Raw genomic sequence first — 25,817 nt, 5'->3', positions numbered from 1 at the left:
TAAAGCACTGGGCTTGGAGTCTTCCTGAGTTCAACTCTGGCCTCAGACACTTAGTAGCTGGGTGACCCTGGGCAAGTCACTTAACCCTGTTTGTCTCAGTTTCCTTATCTGTAAAATGAGCTGGAGAAGGAAATGGCAAACCACTCCCAATATCTTTACTAAGAAAACCCCAAATGGGGTCACGAAGAGTCAGACACAACTGAAATGACTGAACAACAACAAGAAAATTTTCTTTAGATGTATTCTGTGTGTCCTTGTGGATATACTTGTCTCTCACATTAGAGACATAGGGATGTCTTTGTTCTTTTATTTGTATCCCCAGTGCAGCACATAGTGGGCGCTTATATATGTGCATTGATAGATGACTGATTTTGAGCTCGAAAGGGACCTTAAGTTCTCTTCTCCATCGTTGCCTCATTTTGCAGACAAGGAAAGATACTCTGAAAGTTGATGTGGCTTGTCCCACTTCCCATAGACACAGCGAGCCAGGTTTTGAGCCTGGGTGCTATGACTGCAATCCATCCCTCAGGCACCATACCACCCTTCCTCCCTCTTTAAAGAGCCAGATACAGGCCTCTGGCCTTGACCATCCATGTCCCAAAAGCAAAGAGCATTGTTCTAAACATCATAGGACTCGGCATCATTAAGAGACAAGTCATCAAGCTCCCCTGTTTGGTTTTCTGAAGATCCAGTGGTCACTTTTTTAAGCCAAGTCAGTGTGGATACAGAATCTTCTCATTTACTTGGAAGAACTGCTATAAAAGGTGCTTTTGATGTTTTCCTTGCCAGCACTTAGCCTGACCTCTCCAAAATGCAAGGGAAGGAGTCTAGGGGCTTTTAGTCAGGATCCCCTCCTAAGTCTGTTAATGCTCTATAAATGTATATCCTCTGCAGCAACAAGGATCAGTTTCCCCATCTTTTATAAATTCCAGTCTCCTGTGACTTCCCTTCACCTTCTCTACCTCCCAGTCTGGCTTGGGGACATCTCAGCTGGGCTCAAAGCACCCCGGATTGTGCTGCAGGGATTTAAATGTCAGTAACCAAGTCCCATCTGTCTTGATGTGGCCCCAAGGAAAAGACCTAGCAATCCCTGCAGGAGTTATTTGCCAAGTACTCGTGCCTGCTGTTTCTAGATTTTGGAGTTTAAAGGAAATGACTCCATTACTTGCCTCAAGAGATTGAATGAGTTGCTGGGAGCACTCCCTCTGGGTTGTGTGGGAGGAGGAGTCCCCTTTGTGTGGTCAGATAATGGGGAAAATTTTTGCCCTGTCTGGGCAAAGTGGACTCTCTTGCTGGGGGAATCCTGCTCAGGCTCTTCCAAGAGCCTCTGGCAGACTGATGGGGCGCTCCCTACCAGGTGGAATCCTGCAGATTGTCCCAGAGGAAGGTGCTTTGGGGGCGAGTTGGTACAATTCTTTGGAACTTTTCCAGTCTCATCCTTTTCTTCTTCCGTAGTTACAAAAGGCACTCTCTGAGCTTGATAATGTCAAGGAGGAACTGAAATCAACCCAGAAGGATTTACAGAATGCAGACAAGGAAATCACGGTGAGATGGTGAAGACCTGACCTGAAGGGCCCAGAGTTTATGTGAATTTATAAGAAATAATAATGTAACCCCATTTTCAACTTTGTGGTGTAGACCCCTATGCTCAGCTCAGCTCTTCCCAATAAGCTTGACACTTGACATTCTCAACACAGAAACCCAGAATTCAGTGATTGCATCCATTTTTGGCTGCCTGAGTGTTCATCCAGGACAGGTTTCAGAAATGGGAGGTGTATCATAGCCGTATTCCCTCATGTGTCCTGCTGTCCATCCATTGCAGAACATTGTCATCGTGTTTGCCATCTGAAGTATTGGTTAGAGTTCTATTAGCTAAAGTCCCCACCTCACTTTGAGAGGTGACTGGCACATCCTCAGTTGTCATTTGTCTGACCTGAAGAGGACTTTGGACTTTATTTGTGTGACCAATAATCTCTTTCTGTCCTGTAAATATAAAGATCGTCATTTGGTTTTTTACTGTCGCCACTCTTGGTGAATTTGGACACCAAGATAATTGAAGTGCATGAGGCAGAAGTAAGTTGTGCAGAATCACTTCAAAAATCTATTCCCTGAAGCTGAGCCTTGGGCTTCAGGACTGAACTCTGGACCGTATCAGCCTGGCTGTGTGAGGGAGGAGCCTCACTGTACTGAAGGACCTGACCGAGGCTGGCCTTGCCTCTTGTTCCCAAACCCGTTCTCTTCTCTTTGTCAGTCTCTAGACTAAGAGCTTTATTCATTGGTCTCCTCATTTACACGTAGTCATTTTTCTCTTTCCTAAGAGCTTAAAGAAGAAGCTGACGATCCTACAGGGGACCCTGAACTTGCCATCCTACACCAGTGAGACCCTCAGTCGGCTTGTCTTAGAGAGGTTTGCTCAGCCCCTTTGGTGGCGGGGGGAGGGTCTGGGGAAAACATTAAAAATTCTCCAGAGAGGAGGATTACTCATCTTAAGTTATTAGAGGAAGTCTGGCTTTAGGAGTCTAGTCTAGAAGGGCTGGTGACCTGTCCTAGAAATTCATCAGGAATGAAAAGCAAAGCAGGAAACAATAATCCGGGCCCACAGGTAAATTCTGGGGATAGCCCTGACCAGGTTTTAGTCTGTCTTCAATGCAGCTTTGTTGTGGTATTTTATTTTACTTTTTATTTATTTTATTTATTAAACACCTCCTAAGTGCTAGGCACTAGAAATACAAAGACAGAAGTGCGACAATCTCCATCCTCAAGGAGTTTGCATTCTAATTGGGGGATACAATAAATATATTTCTGTATGGTAACAGTGGTGATTTTCTTTCCCCATCTGTTAAAAGCGTCAAGTTTGGGAGCATCTCAGCTAGGCCCTAAGTACCCTGGTTTTGTGGAACAGAACAGAATGTTGGTTCCTAAGCTTTGCTGTCTTGGCAGTGGCTCCAAGGATTGACCTAGCAGTCACTAGCAAGGGCAAGGAGTTTTAGATTAGGTAATTGTGGGGATTGTGGGCCATAGAGCAGTAACTCGTCAGGCCGTTTCCAGGAGCAATGGTGGTACTGATTTTATTATTGCTCCAAGAATAAGAAATAGAGGGTCTGGGGGTTATGGAAGAGCTAGGGTACATGCATGGTGGCAAGGAAATGCTAAGATGTCCTCATTGGCAGAGGCCTTAGTGATCTGGTGGATAGATGCATTCAGTCATTAGTGTGGGTGAGCCCTTGAAACAGTGAAAAAAGCATTAGAGTGTAAGCTCCCACGTTAGCCAGGGTAAGGAAGATCTATCTCTACCCCAGTGAATCTTTCCTTGTGAGAACAATTACAACAAAACCAAACTAAAAAAAAGGTCAGCTAAACTAACAAACACAGTGGCAGTGTCTATGAGCGTGTACCACATTCTGATACCACCTTGTCCTCCACCCCTGCAGTGAAGGGAGGGAACTACTGTACCCATTTTAGCCAGCCATTCCAAATGGATTCTGGATTCCTGGCTTGTAGGTTTCAGCAGTCCTGAAGCCTCTCACTTTCCAATCTCCCTTGCTTCCAAATTATTCCTATCTTTTTAAGCTTCTGGTGGAAGAAGACAGGAAGTGGTGGGACTGGAGCATCTCCCAGATCTGACAGCTCACTGATTTTTTTGTTCTGAATTTGACAAACAACAATAAGCATGAATATTTCCAGATACAAAGTACAGAAAGAGGATTGTGTGTGAGACTGTAAATCTTACTGGGTTTTTTTAAGTATTTACTCATTTCATCACTTCAGTTCCAAAGCTGTTTTTTTGTGTTGTTGCTCCCTGAACCTCCTCATCTCATCTCTGCTTTTTCCTTAACTGCTTCACACTCTTTTCTTTCTTTTGGGGGGAGGAGCCAGTTGTCATGTTCACTGACATTTTTACAGAGTATTAATGAAGCACTTAATCTGCTTGCAGTTTGTGTACTAAATGTTGTACAAAGCTCCAGCTCTTGTCCTCCAGGAGCTGACAGTTAAGACAGGCACAAGGTGAGTTAGATGAATCATTTAGTTTGACACCTTCATTTTAGAGAAGAGGAAATAGACTCAGAGAGGAGAAATGGCCTGGTAGCCAAGCCCAGATCAGGAAAACTACGGCTTCTAATTACAATTTCTTCATTCTTTCAGCTCCGCCAAGCTGGTCATCTTGTATGTGCCCAGATACCTCTCTACCGGCATAAGTGATCCCATTCCATCTCAGCCATCTATCTCCTGCAGCAGATGGCCCCTTCTGCCATCCCCAGGCTATCACTGATCTGCAGCCTCTGTCTGCTGGCTTCCCCACTGCCTACAGATAGGCCTGTATCTCCTCCATTCTCAAAAAACCCTCCCAGTTGGTCCTTCATCTCTGACAATTATCATCCTATATCTCTTGTGCCCTTTGTGGCTAAACTCCTTGAAAAGGCTGCCTCCTCTTAATTTCTTCTTAAGCCCTTACAGTCTGTCTTCTGACCTCTTAATTCTGACCTCAATGATCCTCTTAATTAACCTATCCAGTGGCCTTTTCTCAAGCCTCATTCTCCTCAACTTCCCTGCAGCCTTTGACATTGTCGATCTCTCCTCTTCTCTAGTTTTTTGGGATTCCACTCTTTCCTGGTTCTCCTCCTACCTATCTGATTACTCCTCAGTTACCTTTGCTGGATAATAATAGCTAACATTTATATACACTTACTGTGTGCCATGCCCTGTGCTTTATAATAATTATCTCATTTGATTCTCACAACACCCCTGGCAGCAAGGGGCTATTGTTATCTATTATCAACTTTTACAGTTGAGTAAACTGAGACAAACAGGGTGAAGTGACTTGCCCAGGGTCATCCAGCTAGTAAGTGTCTGAGGCTGGATTTGAATTCAGGTCTTCCTGACTCCAGGTCCAGCATTCTGTCCATTTTGCCACCTAGCTGCCTCAGCTAGAGGCTAGCTACCTAACTGGATTCTCATCCACATCATTCCCTCTGACCATAGGTGTTCCTCAGAGTTCTGTCCTGGGCCCTCTTTTCCCTCTATACTGCACTTGGTGATCTCATCAGCTCCCTTGGATTTAATTACTATCTCTATGCTAATGATTAGCAGATCTACCTTTCCTGCCCCAACCTCCCTGCTGGCCTCCAGTCTGACATCTTAAACTCAACATGTCCAAAGTGAAACTTAGAGACTTTCTCCCAAACCTTCCCCTCCTCCAGACTTCCCTGTTATTGTAGAGGGTATCACTTTCTTCCCAGTCCCTCAGACTCACAACCTAGGAGTCATCCTGGACTCTGTACTCTCTTATCCCCATGTCTAAGCCATTACCAAGGCCTGTCAGTTTCCCCTTTGCAACATATATTGAATAGGCCCCTTTCTGTCCTGTGACGCTGCTACCACTCTGGCACAGGCCCTTATCTCCTCATGCCTGGACTGTTGCAGTAGCTACAGGAGGGTCTGCCTGCCTCAAGTCTCTCCCCTCCATCCATCCTCCATTCAGCCACTGAAATGATTTTCCTAAAGTTCAGGTCTAACCCTCTCCCTCCCTCCCTTCCCTTCCCTCTCCTCCCTCACCTCCCGCCCTTTCCTTCCCCTCCCCTCTCTCTGTCTCCCTCCCTCCCTCCCTCTCCCCTCCCCTGCCTCCCCCGCCCCCCAACACACACACCCCAGCTCTATAAACTCCAGTGGCTCCCTTTAGCTTCTCAGATCAAATACAAAATTCTATTCAACATTCAAACCCCTTCATAACTTAACCCCTTCTTACCTTTTTAGTCTTCTTACATCTTATAACTCCCCCTCCCCGACCTCCCCCGCCTCGCCCCGGACATATTCTTTGATCCAGTGGCACTGGTCTCCTTGCTCTTCCACAAACAGAACACTCCTGACTCCAGGCATTTTCTTTGGCTGTCCCCCATGCCTAGAATGCTCTTTTTCCTCAGCTCTGCCTTCAGGCTTCTTTTAAGTCCCAGCCAAAATCCCAGTCTTCTACTGGAAGCCTTTCCCAGCCCTTCTGAATTCTAGTGCCTTCTCTTTTTAATTATTTTTTATCCCATATGTAGCTTGTTTGTATATATTTGTTTGCTTATTATCTCCCCCATTAGATTGGGAGCTCCTTGAGGACACTGCCTTTTGCCTCTTTTTGTATTCCCAGCTTAATACAGTGCCTGGCACAATAGTAATAAAGTGCTTAATTAATGTTTATTAAGTCACTGACATGTATACAAAGTGTAGAGAGCAAGACAAAACCCTTAAGTACATAAGCGGGTTGGCAAGATCTTTTTAAAAAATCCCATATAGGTAAGTAATTTGGTTTGTCCTTATTTAGGGTATTATCTCTTGTTAACTGGACTCTCTGTGAACAGGCTTCAGATTGCCCTGGCTGAGGCTAACCCTCGATAACCCTTCTATATAGGAAAGCTATGAACTAAAGCCAGTTCAGTGTGCAGTAAATAATTGTGGGAGCTTTCTCGAATATTTTCCAGTTAGCTGGTAACCAGAGTTTAAATCTGGCATCAGACACTTGCTAGCTGTGTGACCTTGGACAAGTCACCTCTGTTTGCCTCAGTTTCCTTAACTGAAAATGGGGATCTCCTATGATTGTTATGAAGCCCAGGTGAGATAATATTTATTAAGTGCTTGGCACAGAGCCTGGCATATATAGTATGTGCTATATAAAGGCTAAGTGACATTATTATGATTGTTTATTGAATACTTAAATATCCATAGTTTCCTAAATTGTTGATTTTCCTTCCATCAACATAAATTGTATGATTGTATTCCCTCCACGTCTTAGTAGATATTTTCATGAGTTTTTATAGTTAATAAATCCATCACCTAATGATCCACCATTTGTCGAAGAGCTTCCCCATACTTGGGTAGATTGGCCCTTGAATGACAGACACATCACCCATACTTTCCATTATAGTGGGACCTGCCAGACAGGTCTGGTGTATAAGTCCTATTTATCTGGTGGCATAACCTCCCAGCTCCAGGAGTGATCTCACCACAACAAGGCATCAGAGCAGGCCTTAGGTGGAGGAGCCTGTCCTTGTCCAAGTAAAAATGCATTTTAAATATGAAGCATCTATTTTGTATCTAGCATTAAAATAAGTGCCATAAGTTTTGATGAAAACCAAGTTGTGTATTTTCTATTATTTCCCCTACCAGATAGATTGACAAGATACTTTCTTTACATAATAGTGTTGGCTGTTATCCTGTATTGTCTCTGATTTGATTTTTCATGTTCACAGGGTAGCTTCAACCTTGTTTTTCTCTTTAAATCTAGGCACAATTTAAGCTTCCTAATTTCTGTGTACTTTCCCATTCTTCCATAAGTTTCCAAAAGTAGTTCTGCACTAAGTGCCTAAGGAGAGAGTCCTCTGCTGGGGACTGAGAAAGTTGTAAAGTTTAGATAATACCTGGTTCTTGCTGTCATGAAACCCATAGTTTGGAAATAAACACAGGTAATTCTAATGCACAATATTGCATGATAATTTCATTAGGAAGGTACAAAATAAAGTGCCATGTGAAGTCTGGGGGAGAATCAGAATCATAGATGAGGAAATCAGTGAAAGCTTTGTGTAGGTGGTAGCATTTGAGTTGGTCTTTTAAAGATGGTAAGAATTCTACAAGTGAAGAGGGGGAGGCAGTTTCTGGCATTGGGAATAAAAGAAGGCAGGGAGGTGGGAGTGATCAGGTTGTGTTCTAGAGATGGATAATGGTACAGTTGGGCTAGAATGAAGAACATGTGAGGGTTGAGTTTAGTCAACGAAGTTTGAACTTTAGGTAGGTAATAGGGAGCCACTGAAGACTTTTTGAACTGAAAGGTAACATAAAATTTGCACATAGGGAAGACTAGCCTGGCAGGATAATTCAAAGAATACATTAGAAGACGGGTAGAAAATGGAAGTAGAAAGACCCATCCGGGACCATAGCTATTTAACCTTTCACCAGATCTTTCCCCAATAGCTTCGCAATCTCTCATTTGGCTCCAGTTCACCTTCCTTTTTTTTTTTTAAGATTAAAAAAAAAACCCTTCCTATTCTTTACCTTTGTGTAAGCTTCTATTGTATGCTCCCCTCCTTTCTCATTTTCTTTTTCCTACTATATTTAAATCATGCCTTTCATTTCCCCTTTGTCATTTGAAAGTTGCATCATATTTCCTGCCTGTCCTTTCCTGCCCATATTTCCATAAAAAGTGTTTGTAGCTCTCCTCAGCAGCCTTCCCAAGGTGCCGTTTGTGCTGCGTTGCCACATGTGCTTCTCCGTTTGGCCAGCTGGGCCTTTTCCCCCATTTTGGCTGCCATGTGTGACAGTGCCAGGCCACACATTAGCATGTCTATCAATCTGTCTTTGAGTGTGGGGATAGCAGTGCTGTTCCATCAAGGTGGGATTATGTTTCTTAGATTCAGATAGCCAAGTGGGTCCAAGTTGAAACCCCAGCTAATTCTAGTCTCAGACAACCAGACAGCCGTGTTTCAGATTGAAATATTGAAGTGTGTCCAGAGCAGGGTGACTGGGAAGTGAAGAGGCTGGAAGACCATGATATATGAGGAGGACCTAAGGAATATTGAAGGGACTGGAAATGTTTTAGCCCAGAGAAGAGGAGACATGGGGGATGTTTTCAAGTATTTGAAGGACTGTCATGGGGCAAAGGGATGAGGCTGGTTCTGCTTGGCCACAGAAGACAAAACAAGGCCCAATAGATAGAAGCAAAAGAGAGGAAGATTTTGACAACATTTAAGAAAGAAATTTCCAATGGCTAGAGCTATCCAAAAGTCTAGTGAAAGCAAAAATGAGAAGTTACTGTATTTTTCTGTCACTGGAAGTCTGCAGGCAGAAGCTAGATGAGCGCTTAAGGTACTGGGGGGTACTTCTTGCTATAGGTTAAGGGCGGGGAGCCTGTGGCCTCAAGGCCACATGTGGCCCTCTAGATCCTCAAATGTGGCCTTTTGACTGAGTCCAAGTTTTACAGAACAAGTCCTTTTATTAAGAGAATTTGTCTGTGAGGTTTGGATTCGGTCAAAGGACTGCCCTTGTGGACCTAGAGGGCCACATGTGGACTTGAGGCCACAGGCTCCTGTTCCCTGGTCTAGGTTGAAATGAATGAATGTGAATGAATGAATGAAGTATAGGTTAAACTAGATGTGCCCTGAGGTCTCTTCTGACCCTGAGGTTCTATGAGGTGCAGTTCATTTTTCTCCCCTTGTTTGTGCACAGAGAGATGTTACTTGAACAGCATTGCATTGAACCTTTCCAAACCTTTCCCTGTTTATCTTCTTCCCGTGTGTCCCTTACCTCACGATCTTCCTTCAGATTTATTTTGTCAAGTTTTTCTGCCTTCCTTAGACTTCTGAATTTTGTTGCTTTTCTGATATTCTTCTACCCTGGTTTCTTCCTATATGAAATGAAGGTGTTGGATTAGATTTTTCTGTATTTCCCTTGCAGCTTTTATGTTCTGTGATCCTATGAACTAATTTCTTTAAAAAAAATTGACTCAAGAACATGCACCCTTATTTTTTCCCCTTTATTTTCTGCACCTAAAATGGTCTTTAATTCGTTCTCTCATTTGACTAATTGTTGCCTGCCGTGTCACTTTTCCAGAAGATAACTGAGTAATTAAATCATTTTGTTTACTAAGCACTTTGTAAATGCATGGCATTGTGCTAGATCCTGGGGAAAATACAAAGTTTAAGTAAAATATGGCCCCTACCCTCCTGAAGCATGGAGACTTATGTCTCATGTCTTCATTAGTATTCTATTTTCTGACTTGACAAGTTGGATAAGCTACCCAGTGAGCCATGTTGGCTTCCTTCCTTTGTTTAGAAGGCTTATGATAAGCCCTGGCCAAAAGGTCTCTCTTAGAGTTCGTCAGAATTATGAAAATAGCAGATCATTATGCATTCAACTGCCTCTACCAAGCTGTTAATAAAAGTAGCATAATTTTTTTAAAGGTCTCCTTTTTCCCTTTTGAACTGATAGCAGAGACTTCAATTTCCCTATTACAGTCAGCTTCTTTAACCAAGGCCTGCCTCCCTTCTGACTCTGGAAAACAGCAGCTCTTGAAAAATGAATATATGTCATGTCCCTTGAACACTAAGCCTCCGTAAGCTGACAGTGAGCCAAGTAAACCCTGTATGGCGCACAAGACATGCTGTTCCTGATGGGGCTGTTTAACCAAGTAAATTTGCCAGAGAAAACAAGATGTTAGAAATCCATGAAGATGACTCACTTTCTGTAATGAGAGAGAGAGAGAGAGAGAGAGAGAGAGAGAGAGAGAGAGAGCATGGTCTTCGAAACGGTTTTCTTGTCTTATTGAAAGTTTTCTTGTCCTATCCTTTGCTTCCTGCTCCGTCCCTTATATTGAGCCAGTGTGAGACTGTAGGCCACAATTGGGGAAGGATTTGAAGTGACAGGTGAGGAAAGGTGGTTTTGAATACAGAGAAGCTTAAAAAGGCATAGGAGCCAGAGAAAAGGAATCAAAGCAGGGAGATGAGAGTGAGAGTGTGCAGACAGTGAGCCGCACAGAGATGTCACTGGGGCTGGGAGTGGGGGAGGGGCGGGAAGTAGCCACTTAACCCAACAAACGTGTTTAAATAAGCATTTAAGTTTGGTGCTGGGGAGACCAGAGCCATCATAGCCTGCAAGGGAGGAGCTTGCTGTCTGACAGTGAGCCGTCTGGCACATTTTATGGTGTGGAGAACTAGACATGGGATAGTCAGAAAGACCCAGCTTCAAATCCTTTCTAGGGGTCTTAACCAGCTATCTGATCCTGGGCAGGGCGCTCCGCCTCTAAGTACAGATAATAACGCTCACAAGATTGTTGGGCCGACCAAATGGGACAGCAAATGTGAAGCCATAAAAATGGAAGCCAGCTATCAGCCTAACAGTTGGGACCCAGGAAGGGTCTAGGTCTAGGATATGAGCACTTTGTATTTGGAATTCCAGCTTGTGCCAAAGAGCAGACAGAGAATTGACTGTCTGGCCCATTGACTGTCACCAAGGCAGGGGAAGATACTGGTGTTACCATTTGGAATGGCCCAAGGAGATGAGAAACTCTTCAGCTTATTACTTTACTACCTCTAGAATAAAGTAGAAGCACCTTAGCTTGGCTTTTAAAGTACTCCACGACCTGGCTCCCACCTACCTTTTCCATCTCAGTTCCTATTGCTCCCATCGACACACTCTGTTCTAGTCAGACTGGACAGCTAGCTGTTCCCTATCCATGAGATTCTCACTGCCTTTGTACGTTCTGCCTTCATGCCTAAAATGCCTTCAGTGGTTACTTCTTTCCCTTAGAACCCTTCGCTTCCTCCAGAGCAGAGCTCAGGTGCCACCTCCTCCTTGAATGAGACTTTCCTGCTTCCCTTCCTCCTCTGAACCCCGAAGCTTTTCATTCTCTCCCTCTTGAAATTACTTCGTATTGCTCTGTGTTTGCTTGTCTGGGATTTATTGTCCCTTCTCTTCCACCCCCCAAGTCAAATGTATACACCTTGACAGCAGGGACATATCCCAGTGTGTTAATAAATGCTTGTTGAATTAAAGTTCTGCTAGTAGTAGAACTGTGCTTTTAAGGTGAGTAGGCCAAGTACTTTCTGAATTTTAGCACAGGGAGGGACAAAGGTCAGGGGCCAGATTTAAGAGAAAGCCACACTTCTCAGACCTGAAATGGTATCAGAAGCAGAGATGTGCTATCAGAAAAGCTTAAGCTGAACCTGAAACCCCATCTCTGTTGTCTGTAAAAACTCAGAGGTGACAATCTGTGACTAGATGATGTGGGAGTCTCCATCTGTTGTTGCTATGTTATGTCAACTGTGCTTCGCCTCCCACCCCCCAAAACCTAAATCTAACAACACAAAAATCTTGTGGTAAGAATTTATCTTTCTACAGCGCTTTAAAGTTTTCAAAGCACCAATTTGTAACATCTTTGTGTGGCAGGTAGTCTAAGTACTTTTGTCCCTGTCTTTATGGAGGAAGAAACTGAAACTTAGAGAAGTGATTTACCCAAGGCTCTGGCACTACACAGTACAAGGACACCATTTGGGCTTGAAGCTACTTGGGAGTATCTGGGTTCATTCTCCTGGTTAATTAGAGCCACGTGTACTTGTTGGTCTCTCCAGTAGTCCTCAGCATTACTACAACATGTAGGTTCCTTTCTTTTTTGTTTTTGATGAAACAGACATTTCCCAGCAGATACCCAAACATACACCTCCACAAAGTACATTCCCCCCCAAAAGCAGTGAACTGACCACTGTGCTGTTAGGATAGGAGTACATTCACCACAGGGGCTGATTTTTATGGGCAGTGAGTTTTATCTGTTGAACCAGTGACCTAAGGGAAAAGGAGGCTCTCATTGGATCGTAGGCATTAGAACTAGGAGGCACCTTAAAAGCCATCTAGGTCTTCCCTTCATTTTACAAATGAGGACACTGAGGCTCAGAGGGGAAGTTACTTGTCCACAGTCATAAGGTAGGCAGAGCAAGGATTTCAAGTCTTATGACTCTGTGTGTGTGTATGTGTGTACACACATGCACATGTTTGCATATGCATGCATACATATATGTACTACTTTATTATATCACCTATAACATATAGTAATATATTATTTTTTGTAATTGATTCAATGACGTTTACCTGCCCCTGTGTAAAGCAAGCATAGAAAAGGGTGGATGGCATCTTTGGCTAAAAACAAAGTTGCTCTCTAAGCGACTAGAAGAAAAGAACTCATTTCAAGGTAAAATGGGTCAAATTTCTTGCCATTTCCAAGCTGGGCACAATACATGCTCCCCAATCCCCTTCCATCTTAAGGGTTCTTAGGCTGCCACCTCAGTTTCTCTCACTCCATTGATTAAACCTATGAGTTCCCAGATCTGTCTTCATGCTGCTTCACCTATCGCATCAAACACAGCCCTTAGCAGCTTCAAAAAAGGAAATGTGGAACACTGTGAGGGACCCTAGGGGAGAGCGACAGAAGTTGAGCCATTTCAAAGTAGGTCTCCCTAGGCAGCCACATCTTGGAAAGGTTGTCACTTGTCCTGTTGTCTGAAAGCACCCACCTCTACTGGTGCATTGAATACCAAGGTGTCTTTGTGTGGACGGTGGTGCCCCAAGAATGATTTAGAGAATGAGAGGAGAAATGCTGGTATTGGAATCAGGTTTCTGGTTTTATGTGTGGCTTTTCTGTTGCTTCCTCTCAGCCACATGGGCTGTGATTCAGGCAGGAATGAGGGTAGACCTTGAATTCACCCTTTCGGATATTTCAGCACTTTGAAGTGTGTGATACTTCAGTGGGTCTGTGATCTCATTGAGGAGAGCTCTCTTTGCACTGGCGGAGATCATAACCCACCCAAACCTTCTGATCCTGTGTATTGCTTGTCCTTGTCTTTCTAGATATTCTCCATAGAAGATTTGTCCAGCATGCCGGAGGCCTTCCTCTGGTTCTTTTAACATCTTGTGGGTACCCATGCAGCGCTCAGAAATCTGTTCTCCAAGTTTTCCATTTGTTATCCTTTGCTCTCTTCCCAGCTTGTGGCCTTTTTTGGTCATGTGACCCCTTGATGATATCTTCTGTACCACTTGCCGTGCTCAAGCTATCAATGACTAACTTACACCCACTATGGGTTTTTCCATTGCCCTTATTCTTCTGATGTCGTGGTGATCTGTGATTTATAGCCATACAAGGAGAATGCTAGTATTGAGAAGTTGGGCCTTCGAGGCAGGGAGGAGCTTAGAATTGTTGGAAGCATTGCACATTTGCCAAGTGCAGTCTAGCCCACTCTCTTCCTATCCAGCTCTGGGCCTACCTCACTGTCTATTTATAACAACTATCCAGTCTATATGTTCTAATGCAGCACAGCAAGTCAAAATCGGAGAAATCCGCATCTGTCATCCATTTGGTTTTTGCTGTTTGGATTGTTAGCTTAATCTCCTTGAGTTCTGGTGCTTGATGATGACCCTTTCAGGTTTATGTTTTAAAAGCCGTCATTCTTGCATACATTGAGTTGAAGTGATCAAATAGTTTATTCTTCCCACAAATGTTTATTAGGTACATAATGTGTGCAAGGGACATAGTAGATCCCTACAGAGTGTTCCCTAGACACTGGAGGGAGGGAGGGGGTGTTTAAAGTGTGTTATTCAGGGTTCCTTAAGCTGCCTTGCCTTAGTAGGTAGGGTAGAACCCTGTGTACAGCGAATAAATTGAACCTAGCTGGACATTCAGTGTCAGATCCTGAAGAAGATAATGTTACTCTGAAGAGAGGAAGGTAGATGAGCTTGCCATTCGTGCTTTTGTGTGTCCTCTGAAGCAAATGATCCCTCTTTCTCTTCCTAGCCCGGCTCCTGTGGAAATGCTGAACTTAAAGTTGCGCCAGCCAGCCCGTGGTGAGGACATTGATCTGAATGCCACTTTTGATGTGGACACACCCCCAGCCCAGCCCCATAGCTCCAAGCTTGTCCCAGCTAAGAAGCTCTGCCTGGAGAAGTCAAGGTGACTGGTCTTTGTCCTGGCCTGTGATCCCAGCTCTTTGCACTGGGGAAGCCCACTAAAGCTCTGCTTGGTCTGTAAAGAATTTAATGGTGGGCACAGGGGGAGGTGCATAGGCCATTACTACTACATTTTCCTTTGTTACCAGCTCCCAAATCCCGTTTTTACAGAAATATGGGGAAGGATAGAGGAAGAAACAGCTAGAGGAGAGCTAAGAATAGGGCATTAACTCCTCTGGCCAGTACTCCAAAGCTGGAGGTCGGGGTGTGATGGCCTGTGGCCTGACCCCAAGGAGGATGTGGGTCATTCCCCACTCTCCCCCATGATACTCATATGAAAGATTTACCACACCTCCTTATCCCTCTACCCACTCAGCTCCCTCCTTCTGCTGTGCAGAGTTCTCAACCATAATCTTTCTGTGCCAGACATCGGCTCTTCCTGGTACTTGTAAGATAGCCTGATGCCGCCATGCTCTTCTGAGGGAAGATTCTGCACTGCCAGTCGATGACCAGCATGTCAGAGCGCAGTATTTCCCATTGTTATTTTGGTTGGGAAGTCTGCTTCACATCTTGTTAGGGGAAGGAAGGAAAAGGAGGGAATAAGCATTGATGGAGTGAGTACCTGCTGTGTGTCAGGCACTATGTTGAGTGCTGCACAAATATTAACTTTTTTCATCCTCACGACAACCCTGCAAGGTCGTTCCTGTTATCCCCATTTTACAGTTGAGGAAGATGAGGTAAATGGAGATTAGTGAGTTGCCCAGAATCACAGAGGTAGCAAGTGTCCAAGGCTAGATCTGAAGTCATGTACTCCTGAGTTCAAGTTCATTATCTTTGCCCCAAACTCATTGCTCTTCTAAACTTCCCTACTACTGTTTTTTTTTAAAATAAGTTCTTATTGATATTTTGTTTCTTACATCACCATAGTGTTCCACATACATACTCTCACCTCCCAGAGAATCATCCCATATGACAAATAGTATTTTTTAGAGAGGGGGGAAAAGTCAGCACAACTGATTGATAGAGTTAAAAAGTCCAAAAACACGTGCAGTGTGTAAAACTTGTGGACCTCCCACATCCACAAAGGGGGTGGGCTGAGGGTGGCTTCTTGTTTCTCTTCGTTTGAGTCCCACTCAATCTTTGTAAGTTTATTCATTTACTTTTGTCTTTTTGGTATGTCATTGTTCTTTCTGTTTGTATTGTAGTTAATGTGCATGTTGTTTTCTTGGCTCTGCTTACTTCACTCTGCACCAAACATAGAAATCTTTCCATGCTTCTCTGGACTTACGACATATCATTTCTTAGGGTAGAGTGATGTTTCATCACATCGATGCACCATAGTTTGTTTAGCCATTCCCCAGTTGATGGGCATCTTCTTTGTTTCCGACTCTTAGCTATCGCAGGAAGTACTGCTTATACATATTTTGGAGTATGTGGGGACATTTTTCTTATCAATGGCTTCCTTGGGATATAAGCCCAGTAATGGGGTCTCTGGGTTAAATGGTGTAGATATTTTAGTCACTTGATTTGCGTAATTCCAAATTGCTTTCCAAAATGGTTGTACCATCTCACACTTCCCTCAGAGGTGTAGTAGTGTGCCTCTCCTTCCACAACCCCTCCAACATGGACTGTTGCCATTTTTTGCCATTTTGTAGGGTGCAAGGTGAAATCTCAGGGTTGCCCAATTTTCCTGTTATTGTTAAGGTCACCACTATCCTTTCAGTCACCCACATTCATAACCTTGGTGCCATCATCAAATTCTCATTCTCTTTCACCCCACACATCCAATAGATTGCCAAATCTTGTTTCTATTACTAAAACCTCACCCCTTCTGTCTGCTCCCATAGCTAACACTCTTCTTCAGGCCCTTATCTCCTCTTAACCAGACTCTTGTGATGAGCTCCTCTTTGGTCTGCCTTCCAATCTCTTCTCTCTCTAAACCATCCTGCACACAGCTGCCAAAGGGATTTTTCTAAAGCACACATCTGACCATGTTACTTCCCCTCTCAATAAATTGTGGTCACATATTAGTTCATCTTTATCTCATCCTTTAAAATATTTTTTCATGCAAGTTGTATAACATGCGTAATTATTACTACAATAGTACGTATAAATTAGATTTATAAGTAGGTGAATATGTGTATATTGGGAATGTATGTTCAAAATTTAGTTGCCAATAGGGATATACATCAAGAAAGTTTGTATACCACTGCTCTGGAAGTTCCCAGCATCCTTCTCTTCTTGCTCTGCTGGCTTCCTTAGGACCCAGAGCTTCTTCCCTGTGCCTTCATTTCCCTGTTTGTGTTTGTATTTGCCTCTCTGAACAACAGTAAGGATATAGGCTTTTCATATTACAGTCACAGGTGTTCTGGTGATTGAAAACCACCAGACAAGCATCTAAATGTCAGAAGTGCCCATTGTTGTGAATGCAGGGATATCTGGAAACACTGTGGCAGGGATCTCGAGCATGCACAAGCTGAAACTGCTATAATAACTAATAATAGCTCGAGTTTTTCTAGTGCTTGCTGTTATGTAGCCTCTAAGCTACAAAGGTGCAAAGGACAGAAGCAGATCCCTTCAGAAACTTAATGTGGTGAGAGAATGTGGTGCCCTTCAGAAGAGGGAGAAAAACTGACATCAAGAGAAGCAGAAAGTGGGACATTATGTGTGTCTGTGTACATGTACAGAGCAGGAGCTGCTCTGCACTGGTAGAGAAGGTCCCCACCTCAAGGGGAGTTCCCTGCACCAATGAAATCAGAGGCCTAAACTAAAGAACACACACACACACACACACACACACACTCTTCATCAAGTGTTCAGTCCCTTAACAAACAGGCTATTGACCATCTAGACGTGCAGGCCCAGAGAGTAGGGAAACACAGGGTTTAATTTATCAACTGGGGCCTTAGGGAAGTTACAGTATGTTTTAAAGGTCTTTTTTGAGTCCTCCTGCCCTCTTTCCCCATTCTTCCTTGATATCTTTATATTTCCACACAGAACAAATTAGTTTCATATCAAAAACTAACAAGAGAGTGTTGAACAATAGTGCAGTAAGTTTTCAAGGCAAAATCTGAAGATGAGAACAGCCAGGACACAGTGTAGAACAGACAGCCATTAGAGCAATGTGTGATGAGCCAGACAGACAGGTGGTTAGTGACAACAGATCTGATGAGGCTAGTAAGAGGGAAACTGACTCAGGCTGCAGAACACCTTACTTCATGGCCAGTGGTCTAAGAGCCCAGAGTCCAAGATAACTTCCTCCAAAACTCTGAAGTGATGACTTTTAGCCAGGTACTCAAGTGTAGAAAGTGACCTTCTTTTGGCCAGGTATTGTACTCTTGAAGTCAAGACTGTCAATAGTCAATAAACACTAAACACCTACTATGTGCCAAGCACTGGGGATACAGCTGTGGATAAAAAAAGATCATCCCTACCCTCAAGTTGCTTACAATCTAATGAGGGAAGACAACACACCAAAGGAAGCTGGAAAGGGGATGGGAGGGGCTCAGTGGAGAAGTCCCAAGAGTGTGCAGCCAGCTGAGAAGTGAGGAGAGAATATGTGCTGTTTCTTGAGGCTGTCTGTCTGGAAAATGTAGTTGGGGTGGGGAACATAGAGATAAATCGTGGTTTTTAAAAGAGGCAGTCTGAATGAGATTTAATTTGACTGAGACCACCATAGTAGGCAGCAGCTGTCTAGAGGGCCAGTCTTCAGCTGCCATTACATTCAAGGTGAATGGAAGACCTTAATACTCAAACAGCCCAAAGAAGTGAAGGTTGATGCCAAGGAAATGATCAGTGATAGGCAGCTGGTAAGAGATCAGAATCTTCAGAATAATGATGATGATGACACTGACATTCATTCAGCCTCATTAAGGTTTGCAATGCACTTTACATATATTATCCCGTTTGATCCTCACAACTCTGTGAAATAGGTTCTATTATATCCCTATTTTACAGATGTGAAAACTGAGGCTGAGAAAGGTTAAGTGATTTGCCTGCTTGCACATAGCCACTAAGTGTCTGAAGCAGGATTCCAACTCGGGTCAGTTGACCCCCAAGCCCAGCACACTGCCTGCTACGCTGATGTGTCCCAGAAAGGTTAACTGGTTGGGAAGTGTTCTTTAAGTCAGAAAGGGCTGATTAGAAAAAGATGTAGAGTTTCGTCAAAAAGAAAGAAAATCCTTCAAAAAACAAACTGGGGTATCTGGTACAAGCCAAAGAGAAAACAGCTTTGAAGTTCAGAGAGAACACTTGGGGGGTTGCAAGAAAAGTAGTTCAGAACCAAGTGCCCTGATGAGATTCCTGCCATGCTGCTGTGCCACTAATTGCCTACTCTGTAGACCTAAAAACAGGTGCTAAAATTTAGGGGCATACTTGGAGGGGGTGAACCCAGTGTTCATTCAACAAACATTTGCTGGCCAATTAGCAATGCAAGGTAGAGGGTTGCACTTTCCCTCTTTCCAATTCTATGATTCTAAATTATGCATAAGGTACTGTTGACGTCATGGTATAAGACATAGTTCCTACTTCCACATAGCTAACTCTCTGGTAAGTCATGAGATATGACATCCTTCCTTGTGTTTAAGGAAGGGAAACAAAAAGCCTGCAAGTTGATGAGGAGGAGATCACTTCTATCGAGGAGGCCAGAAAAGGCTTCATTGTGGCAGTGGTATTTGATCTGGGTCTTGAAGAATGGGTAGGATTTGGATGGGTAGATGGGGGAATGGGTATTTCAGGTTGAGGAAACAGTGTTAGCAGAAGCACTGAGGTAGGAAAGAATAGAGCCTGTTTAGCAAGTGGGGAAAATAGCCTATTTTGGCTTCAGCAGGTGTGAGAAAGTGAAATAAGGCTGGGAAGGTAAATTTCAGTTAGTCTGTGGAGAGTCTTTAATTCTGGATTGAAGAAATTTAGTCAGACTTTATTTCATAAACATTCATAAAAAAATTCATTGAATTTTTTTTAACAAGGAGTAACTTGATCAAAACAACATTAGGAAAATTAATCTTTGGTTTAGAGGGTGGATTGGAGGTCAGGAAAAACTGTGGGCCAGGAAACGAGGTAGGTGTCCATTACAAAGTGAGAGGACCCGAAGAGGAGATGAGCTAGGGCGGAAAGGAAGTGAACTCAGCTGTGCACAGCAGCTGCAGTGAACCAGCTAAACTGAATATATTCTGAGTCTGGTAAAATTAACATCCTCCAGGATCAGAGGGAATCTTGTGCTGCTAGAAGAGATCTGTCCAGAGTAGGAAAGGGGCAGTTAGGAGACTTAAGCAGTCTCCCAAATTGCCAAACACCTGCTTGTTTCAATGTCTGTTGAATGGAGACATGAAATGGAGGCACAAGATTTAGTGGTAGAAGACAATTAGTTCCTATTGTTTTAGAGACTTTAGACTCATAATGTCATAAGTAATGATGGAAAGGGATGGAGGGAGTGGAACAACAAATGGATTCCGTCCTTGAGACAGCCATTGGAAAACCTGAGGTACCATTTAACAGGCCCTAAGAGAGTAAGCGGTCTCAGTTCAGCAAATGTTTGAATATGGATATGTGCAGAACCTAATGCTAAGTTCTGGGGCAGAGACAAAGATGAGAAACCACAGAGTCCTTGCCCTTAAGAAATTTGTAATCTAATGGGATATATGACATGCACAAATAAAATTTGATCCAAGATTAAAATCTTGTGATCAAGCTAAAGAGACCTAAGCAAAGAGTTCTAGGAAAACTTGAGGGAAAAAAATCATTTTTAGTTGTTGGTCAGAGGAATGCTGATGCAGGCTCATCTTAACAGCCTCAAAGGAGATATTTCAGCAAGTAGGGATGTGGAAGGTGTGTGTGTTCCAGGCGTGGGGGAAAGGAACTAAATAAGAGGGTTTATCTGTATTTTATCAAGCCCAGTGGTTCAATAGATGGGTCCTCTAAGTGTCCTTGTGAGAAACTGGCCCCAAAAGTGCCACGGCCTAGACACCTGAAGGAAAAGATGAACAAATAGAGACTACAGTGTTCCCATCTGTAAAATGAGAGGTGTAGAGCTCAAAGTGATCTCTCAGATACCTTCTGGGTATAACTTTTATGATCTTTATAAGCAAACACCACCACAGACATGGTCTCTGTATTCTGAGAACAGCTGTTTGAATTCAGTGGAACTGGAGAAAACCTTTTATTTGATATCCTTAAAATGTTGTGACTCTCCTCATCCCCTCCCCCCTTCAGCCCTTTTTTGCTAGCAGAAAATACCAAGCCTAGCTGTATCCTTTGTGGATGTCAAGGGAAGGAGTAAATGAAGCTGTGCCCAGAGCCTCGGCAAACCTGTGAAGAAGGTGCCCCCTGGTGGATGATTCTGGAGGTAGCTGCTATGCTGAGAAGCTTATAGGCCAGCTCCCAAAAGGTGTATCACAAAGGACTGCAAGCAAGCCTCTCCCCTTCTGTCAAAATAATTTGGGGAAGAACCTAATGGTGAAGGCCCAAGGGTTTGCTAGACCTAGCACGATGGCCCCCAGCCTCTGGCAGCCAACTTTGAGCAGAGCTTAGACGATCTCACACACACACACACACACACACACACACACACACACACACACACACACACAAGCTCTCTAGCCAGCTTCTGACCTCTTGTTGGCTTTTATTGCAGCTCCCTGACTCCTGGCATCTCCAGAAAAGACAATAAAGACCCCATGAAGGTAAGACATCTCAACTTGCTCTTCTGTGGAACTGACCTGTCCTAGACTCCTCCAAAGCCAGGAGGATCGCCAGGTGTTAAGGCTAAGAGCCATCCTGCCCTGGCCAGCTTTGGACTCTCACTCTCATCGGTGCCTCCCTCACCTCTAAAGCTAGTATGTCTGGGTTCTGTAGGTTAGGTAGCCTTTCTATGTGAGAGAGCACTCTCACCACACAGAATATGGTGGGGAACACCGTAGTGAGGGAAGGAATGCTGGACTTGTGTCCCACTTTGGAGTTTTTTACTTCTTTCTTTGCTACTTCCTGTGTGATCCTGTGACCTCTTAGTCATAGAATCCTTCTATTAGAAAATGAGCTCCTTGAGAGCAGGGACTGTATTGACTTTTCTGTTTATGTCCTCAGTTCTGGAGCTTACATGAGATATTGGAGCTGGAAGTTATAAAGTCTTATGCAAATGTAAGACATTATTTTTATGTAATCAAGTCCGGACTTGAGCCTTCCCAAATGGCAGTCTGTCCTGCCCACTCTCCTTTAATAAAAAAAGTTTCCAAGGATAAGGTAGAACTCTCACCACCTCCTGGTATTCTTTCTTAGTCTTGTACAGGCAAATTTTTTCAAATAGGAAGCATACAGAATGAACCAGATCATTTCTACTGAACATGAGTAAAGCTAAACATGATAGATTTATTCAGTCAATCGCAAGTTTTTAGCTTAAGTGCCTACTATGTACCTGGCACTCTTGTTGACTGAGCCGAGAATTTTCACCTCCCAAGTTGGGAGACACAAAGGTATATAGGACATGACTGGTATGGAAATAAAAAAGCATCAACAAAACTTTATTTAAAAAATTTCCCCCACCCTCATGGCCCCAAGAACTTGTTTTCCCCTTTTTCTTTTTATCTACATAAACAATAGAATGGAGACATCATTATTATGTAGTGCCTTAAGATGCACAAAGTACAACAATCCTGTGGAGTAGGCAGTGTGAATATTTTATAAATGAGGAAGCCACGTTTCCCAATAGTTAAATCATGTCCAGGATCACACAACTAGTGTGTGTTGGCTGAGGACACTGAAGCCCAGCCTCACTGCATTGTGCCACATTTCACCATTCAATGATATCTCTATATGAAGAGATAAATTAGATCCTGCTCCAGCAGCCTGTCACACTCTGTCCTTTCCTGAGGTTGAGAGACCTTTCTCAGGGCAGGTAGGTGCCACAGTGAGTAGAGCACTGGCCCTGGAGTCAGGAGGACCTGAGTGCAAATCCGGCCTCAGATACTTGACATACTAGCTGTGTGACCTTGGGCAAGTCACTTAACCCCAGTTGCCCTGCCTTCCCCCCTCCAAAAGAAAAAATTCATTAAAAAAAAAGAGTTCGTAAAATTAAAGGGGTGGATTAAATGCTCTCTAGGGTCTGCTTCCAGCTCTAAAGCTCTCTTTTCTCAAGGACCCCTTGGACCAGCATGATATTTCCATGCCCCAACAGCAACTAAGATCTGTGCTTCTCTCTTGCTCTTCTCCCTCCATAGCCCTAAAATACAAGCAGCAGCTGGTAGCAGCCTGACCCCTGCAGACTCAAGGGAAAACCACTCTAGGACACTGGGGGTCTGCTTCTGGGATTCTCTCTCTGTTCACAGGGTGGCATGGTAGAAAGAGCTTTGGTAAGAAACCTGTGTTCTAGTTCAGGTTTTCTTAAGAACCAGTTGGGTGACTTTGGACAAGTCATTGACCTCCCATAGGGCTTTAGTTTTAAAACAAGATGGTTGTGCTGGCTGATCTCTTAGGGTTGTCCTGTCCTAACATTCTAGGTTCATAAGATTCTTCCTCCCAAATCCCCTGAGGTTCTGGGGATATGCATTGACCTGTATATCCAAGGTTTTAACTATGCCCTGGATTTTTCCCCTTCAGGTGAATGGTCTTTCTCTTGGGGGTCAGCATTGGGCTGGAGAACAAGATGATGAGCTGGTGGGGAACTTTCCCTCATTCATTCGGAATGCTGTCCTGGGCAAGAAGAGACCCCTGGGCAACCTGGGGGACCCGTGCAGGAATAGTGGAACTGTGAGTATAGCGGGCCACTTCCCTCCCCAGAGTGACCCTGTGGGTGTTGAACTGCCGCCCACCCCCTCATGCCTCATGGCCTTCCCCAGGGGAGGCCGATGGATCCTTCTCCCTGCTGGGCCAAGAGCTGAGCCAGGGCCAGACTGACTCTGGGGCTGGCAGCTCAGCAGCCAGGCCTTCTTCACCTCATCCCCTTCCTACAGAGCCTTTCTTTCCTCTTTCTGGCTCCTACCTCCTTCACAGTCAGTATTTGATTATCTTCCTGAAAATAAGGAAAGGCCTGTGTTGGAATCCTACTTCCATAACACTTAGATATCCCTCTAAGCCTCAGTTTCCTTATCTGTAAAATTGCATAATGATAGAACCTACTTCACAGGATCAAATGCAATAATAAGTATGAAGGTGATTGGCACATTTTCAAAGTGCTGTGTAAATGTTCATTGTTATGATGATAAGGCATCAGACAGGGATCCTATCTTTTATCAAAGCTTTTTATTTCTCCTAGAGCCCGTGTGCTGTATATGGTAGGCACTCATATGTGTTTGTTGTATTGCCATAGGTAAGAACAGGCTTTGATGGACTTGGAGGAAGAAGCAAGTATATTCAACCCGTATCCTTTCTTCTCTGACCCCGAGTTTGCCGTGGGGAGCTGGGGGAGGGGCCAGGGCTACCCCTGGGGAGACAGCAACCATCTGATGCCCTCCCACACATTGCCCACAACCACCAGGCCAGCCGGAGTGCAGGGAACAGAGGAGACCCAGGGGGCTGATATTTCATGTGTATAATATGACCCAGGCCCAGGAGAGTTGTAGTTGTGAGCCCAGTTGTGTCCTGACTGGGTGGCCTCCGGATCCTCCCTCGGGAGGAGGGACTGCTCTCACCTCTTGGCTTTGGACAAGCAGACCGAGAGAGCTGAACTTTTGGTTTTTTAAGACTGTTACTGTTGCCTTTCGTTTTTACAGCAAAGTCACTTCCTCTTTAAGTGTCCTCACACCTCTGTAGGTGACTCTGTTGTAACCAAGAATCTCACCACATTCTGACTTTGTGGTTCTGCCCTGCTTTGCTGAGAGGAAGGAGTATTTCATCAGCACTTCGCTGGGACCAAGATGAATTGTTACAGCTCAGCAGCCTTTTGGTGGTGTTTTTCTTGTACCTTGGGATAGTGTGGACACTGTGTATGTGTGCTCCTAGGGCAGAGATTTTTTTCTGTTCTAGCCCCGCTCCCTGCTGTCTCCAGATACCTGGACTTTTCCCTTGACCACAGTTTTTTTCCAGACTGACCCTTCTGTCATCCGTCCACTACCTGTAAAGCCTAAGCCCAGGCGCAAAGCAGTGTCAAGGAAAGCAGCTCCCTCTGTCCAGGCTAGGTTGGATACTTTCCTGAGATAACCTGGAGGCCCACGTTGGGGCCAGAGCACACATGAAAAGGCCACTGGGCATTGTCACTTGCTCTCCAGGCTTCTGAGAGACAGGGTTGCCTATTGGCAGGGGATGTGTGGGAGCAGGAGTGGGGAGCAGCTCCTGTAAACCCTGCAGCCCACTAGGTGGAGGCACCACTGACACAGAGTGCAGCATCTACCATCACTGGGGGCCCAGAGAGCCACCCAGGGCACTTACTGCTCAAGGTCCCCAATGGGGACTCCTTCTGCACCCTCACAACATGTGCAGCTGGCTCTGGCCGGGCCTATGGTGGCTTATGAATGAGCATCGGGGGCAGGGGCCATAAGCAGCAAAGTTCCCATAGCATGGTTCCCTCCCTTCCCTGTGTTACCTCTTTCTGCCTTCTAGGTTCAGGCAGCTTAGACTATGGTACATTTTAAAAAACTCCTCCAATGCTCAAGGCCTTGATTCTCTTACCTCACCCCGCATCCTGCACCCAAATACTCCCTGATTAGAGTGCAGTTTTTCTTCCTTGTGACCAAAATGGACCCCAGAGCCCAGACCCGCTCCCCCTCTGGCCCTGTGGGGCCGATGTAGGTCCAATCCCTTCTGCCCCTTTAGCCAGACCAGACCCCTCCGGCAGACACTCTGCCTTTGTGACTTCAGCTGTCCTGGTCAGCTCGGAGAAGAGTGAAGCGAGGACAGCCTGCTTTCTTGTGAAGGTGATGGGCTTGCCATGGAGTGTCATGGGCCATGCCTAGTGTTCTTGTGAGGATCCACGTGAAATAAAGGTAGTTTCACAAACGTGTGGGCATGACTGAGTGCTTTTGTTTTCTGGAGGTGAAGATAAAGGTGTCTAGGCCCAGCCAACTGGCTCTCTGTCCTGTGACCAGGAAGAAGGAAATAGGGCTGCCCTCCTGTCCGGGGCACTCAGGAAAGGGGGTATTTTTAAAAATATAATTAGTTATTTCTAGTTTTTAACATTCACTTCCATAAGGTTTTGAGTTTTAAATTTTCTCCCTCTTCCTCTCCTCTCCATTCTTCTCCCCCCTCCCCAAGACAGCATGTAATCTGATATAGGCTCTGATACACATTCTTATCAAACATTTTCACATTGGTCATGATGTAAAGAAGAGTCCAACTAATGGGAGAAACCATGAGAAAGAAGAAGTAAAACAACAAAAGAAAAGGAGAGCAAGTAGTCTGCTTCAACCTTCATTCAGACTCCATAGTTCTTT

General features: G+C 44.4%; 1 protein-coding gene across 1 annotated transcript in view; it reads left to right on the top strand.

Moving 5' to 3' along the window:
- Window positions 1–25,381, top strand: part of LOC118831541 (TRAF interacting protein) — a 47,791-nt gene extending 22,410 nt beyond the window's left edge. Inside the window, exons 9-15 of the mRNA XM_036738921.1 lie at window positions 1,456–1,545; window positions 2,319–2,407; window positions 14,309–14,464; window positions 21,092–21,140; window positions 23,050–23,199; window positions 23,759–23,809; window positions 24,475–25,381. Of these exons, the coding sequence (XP_036594816.1) occupies window positions 1,456–1,545; window positions 2,319–2,407; window positions 14,309–14,464; window positions 21,092–21,140; window positions 23,050–23,199; window positions 23,759–23,809; window positions 24,475–24,588 (699 nt within the window). The 3' untranslated portion in view covers window positions 24,589–25,381. The remainder of the gene's footprint in view (window positions 1–1,455; window positions 1,546–2,318; window positions 2,408–14,308; window positions 14,465–21,091; window positions 21,141–23,049; window positions 23,200–23,758; window positions 23,810–24,474) is intronic.
- The last annotated feature ends 436 nt before the right edge of the window (window positions 25,382–25,817 follow it).

This window comes from Trichosurus vulpecula, chromosome 9, assembly GCF_011100635.1.
Source record: "Trichosurus vulpecula isolate mTriVul1 chromosome 9, mTriVul1.pri, whole genome shotgun sequence".
NCBI classification, from domain to species: domain Eukaryota; kingdom Metazoa; phylum Chordata; class Mammalia; order Diprotodontia; family Phalangeridae; genus Trichosurus; species Trichosurus vulpecula.
Note: the sequence above shows the minus strand (reverse complement) of the source record. Positions and strands in the feature narration are given on the sequence as shown.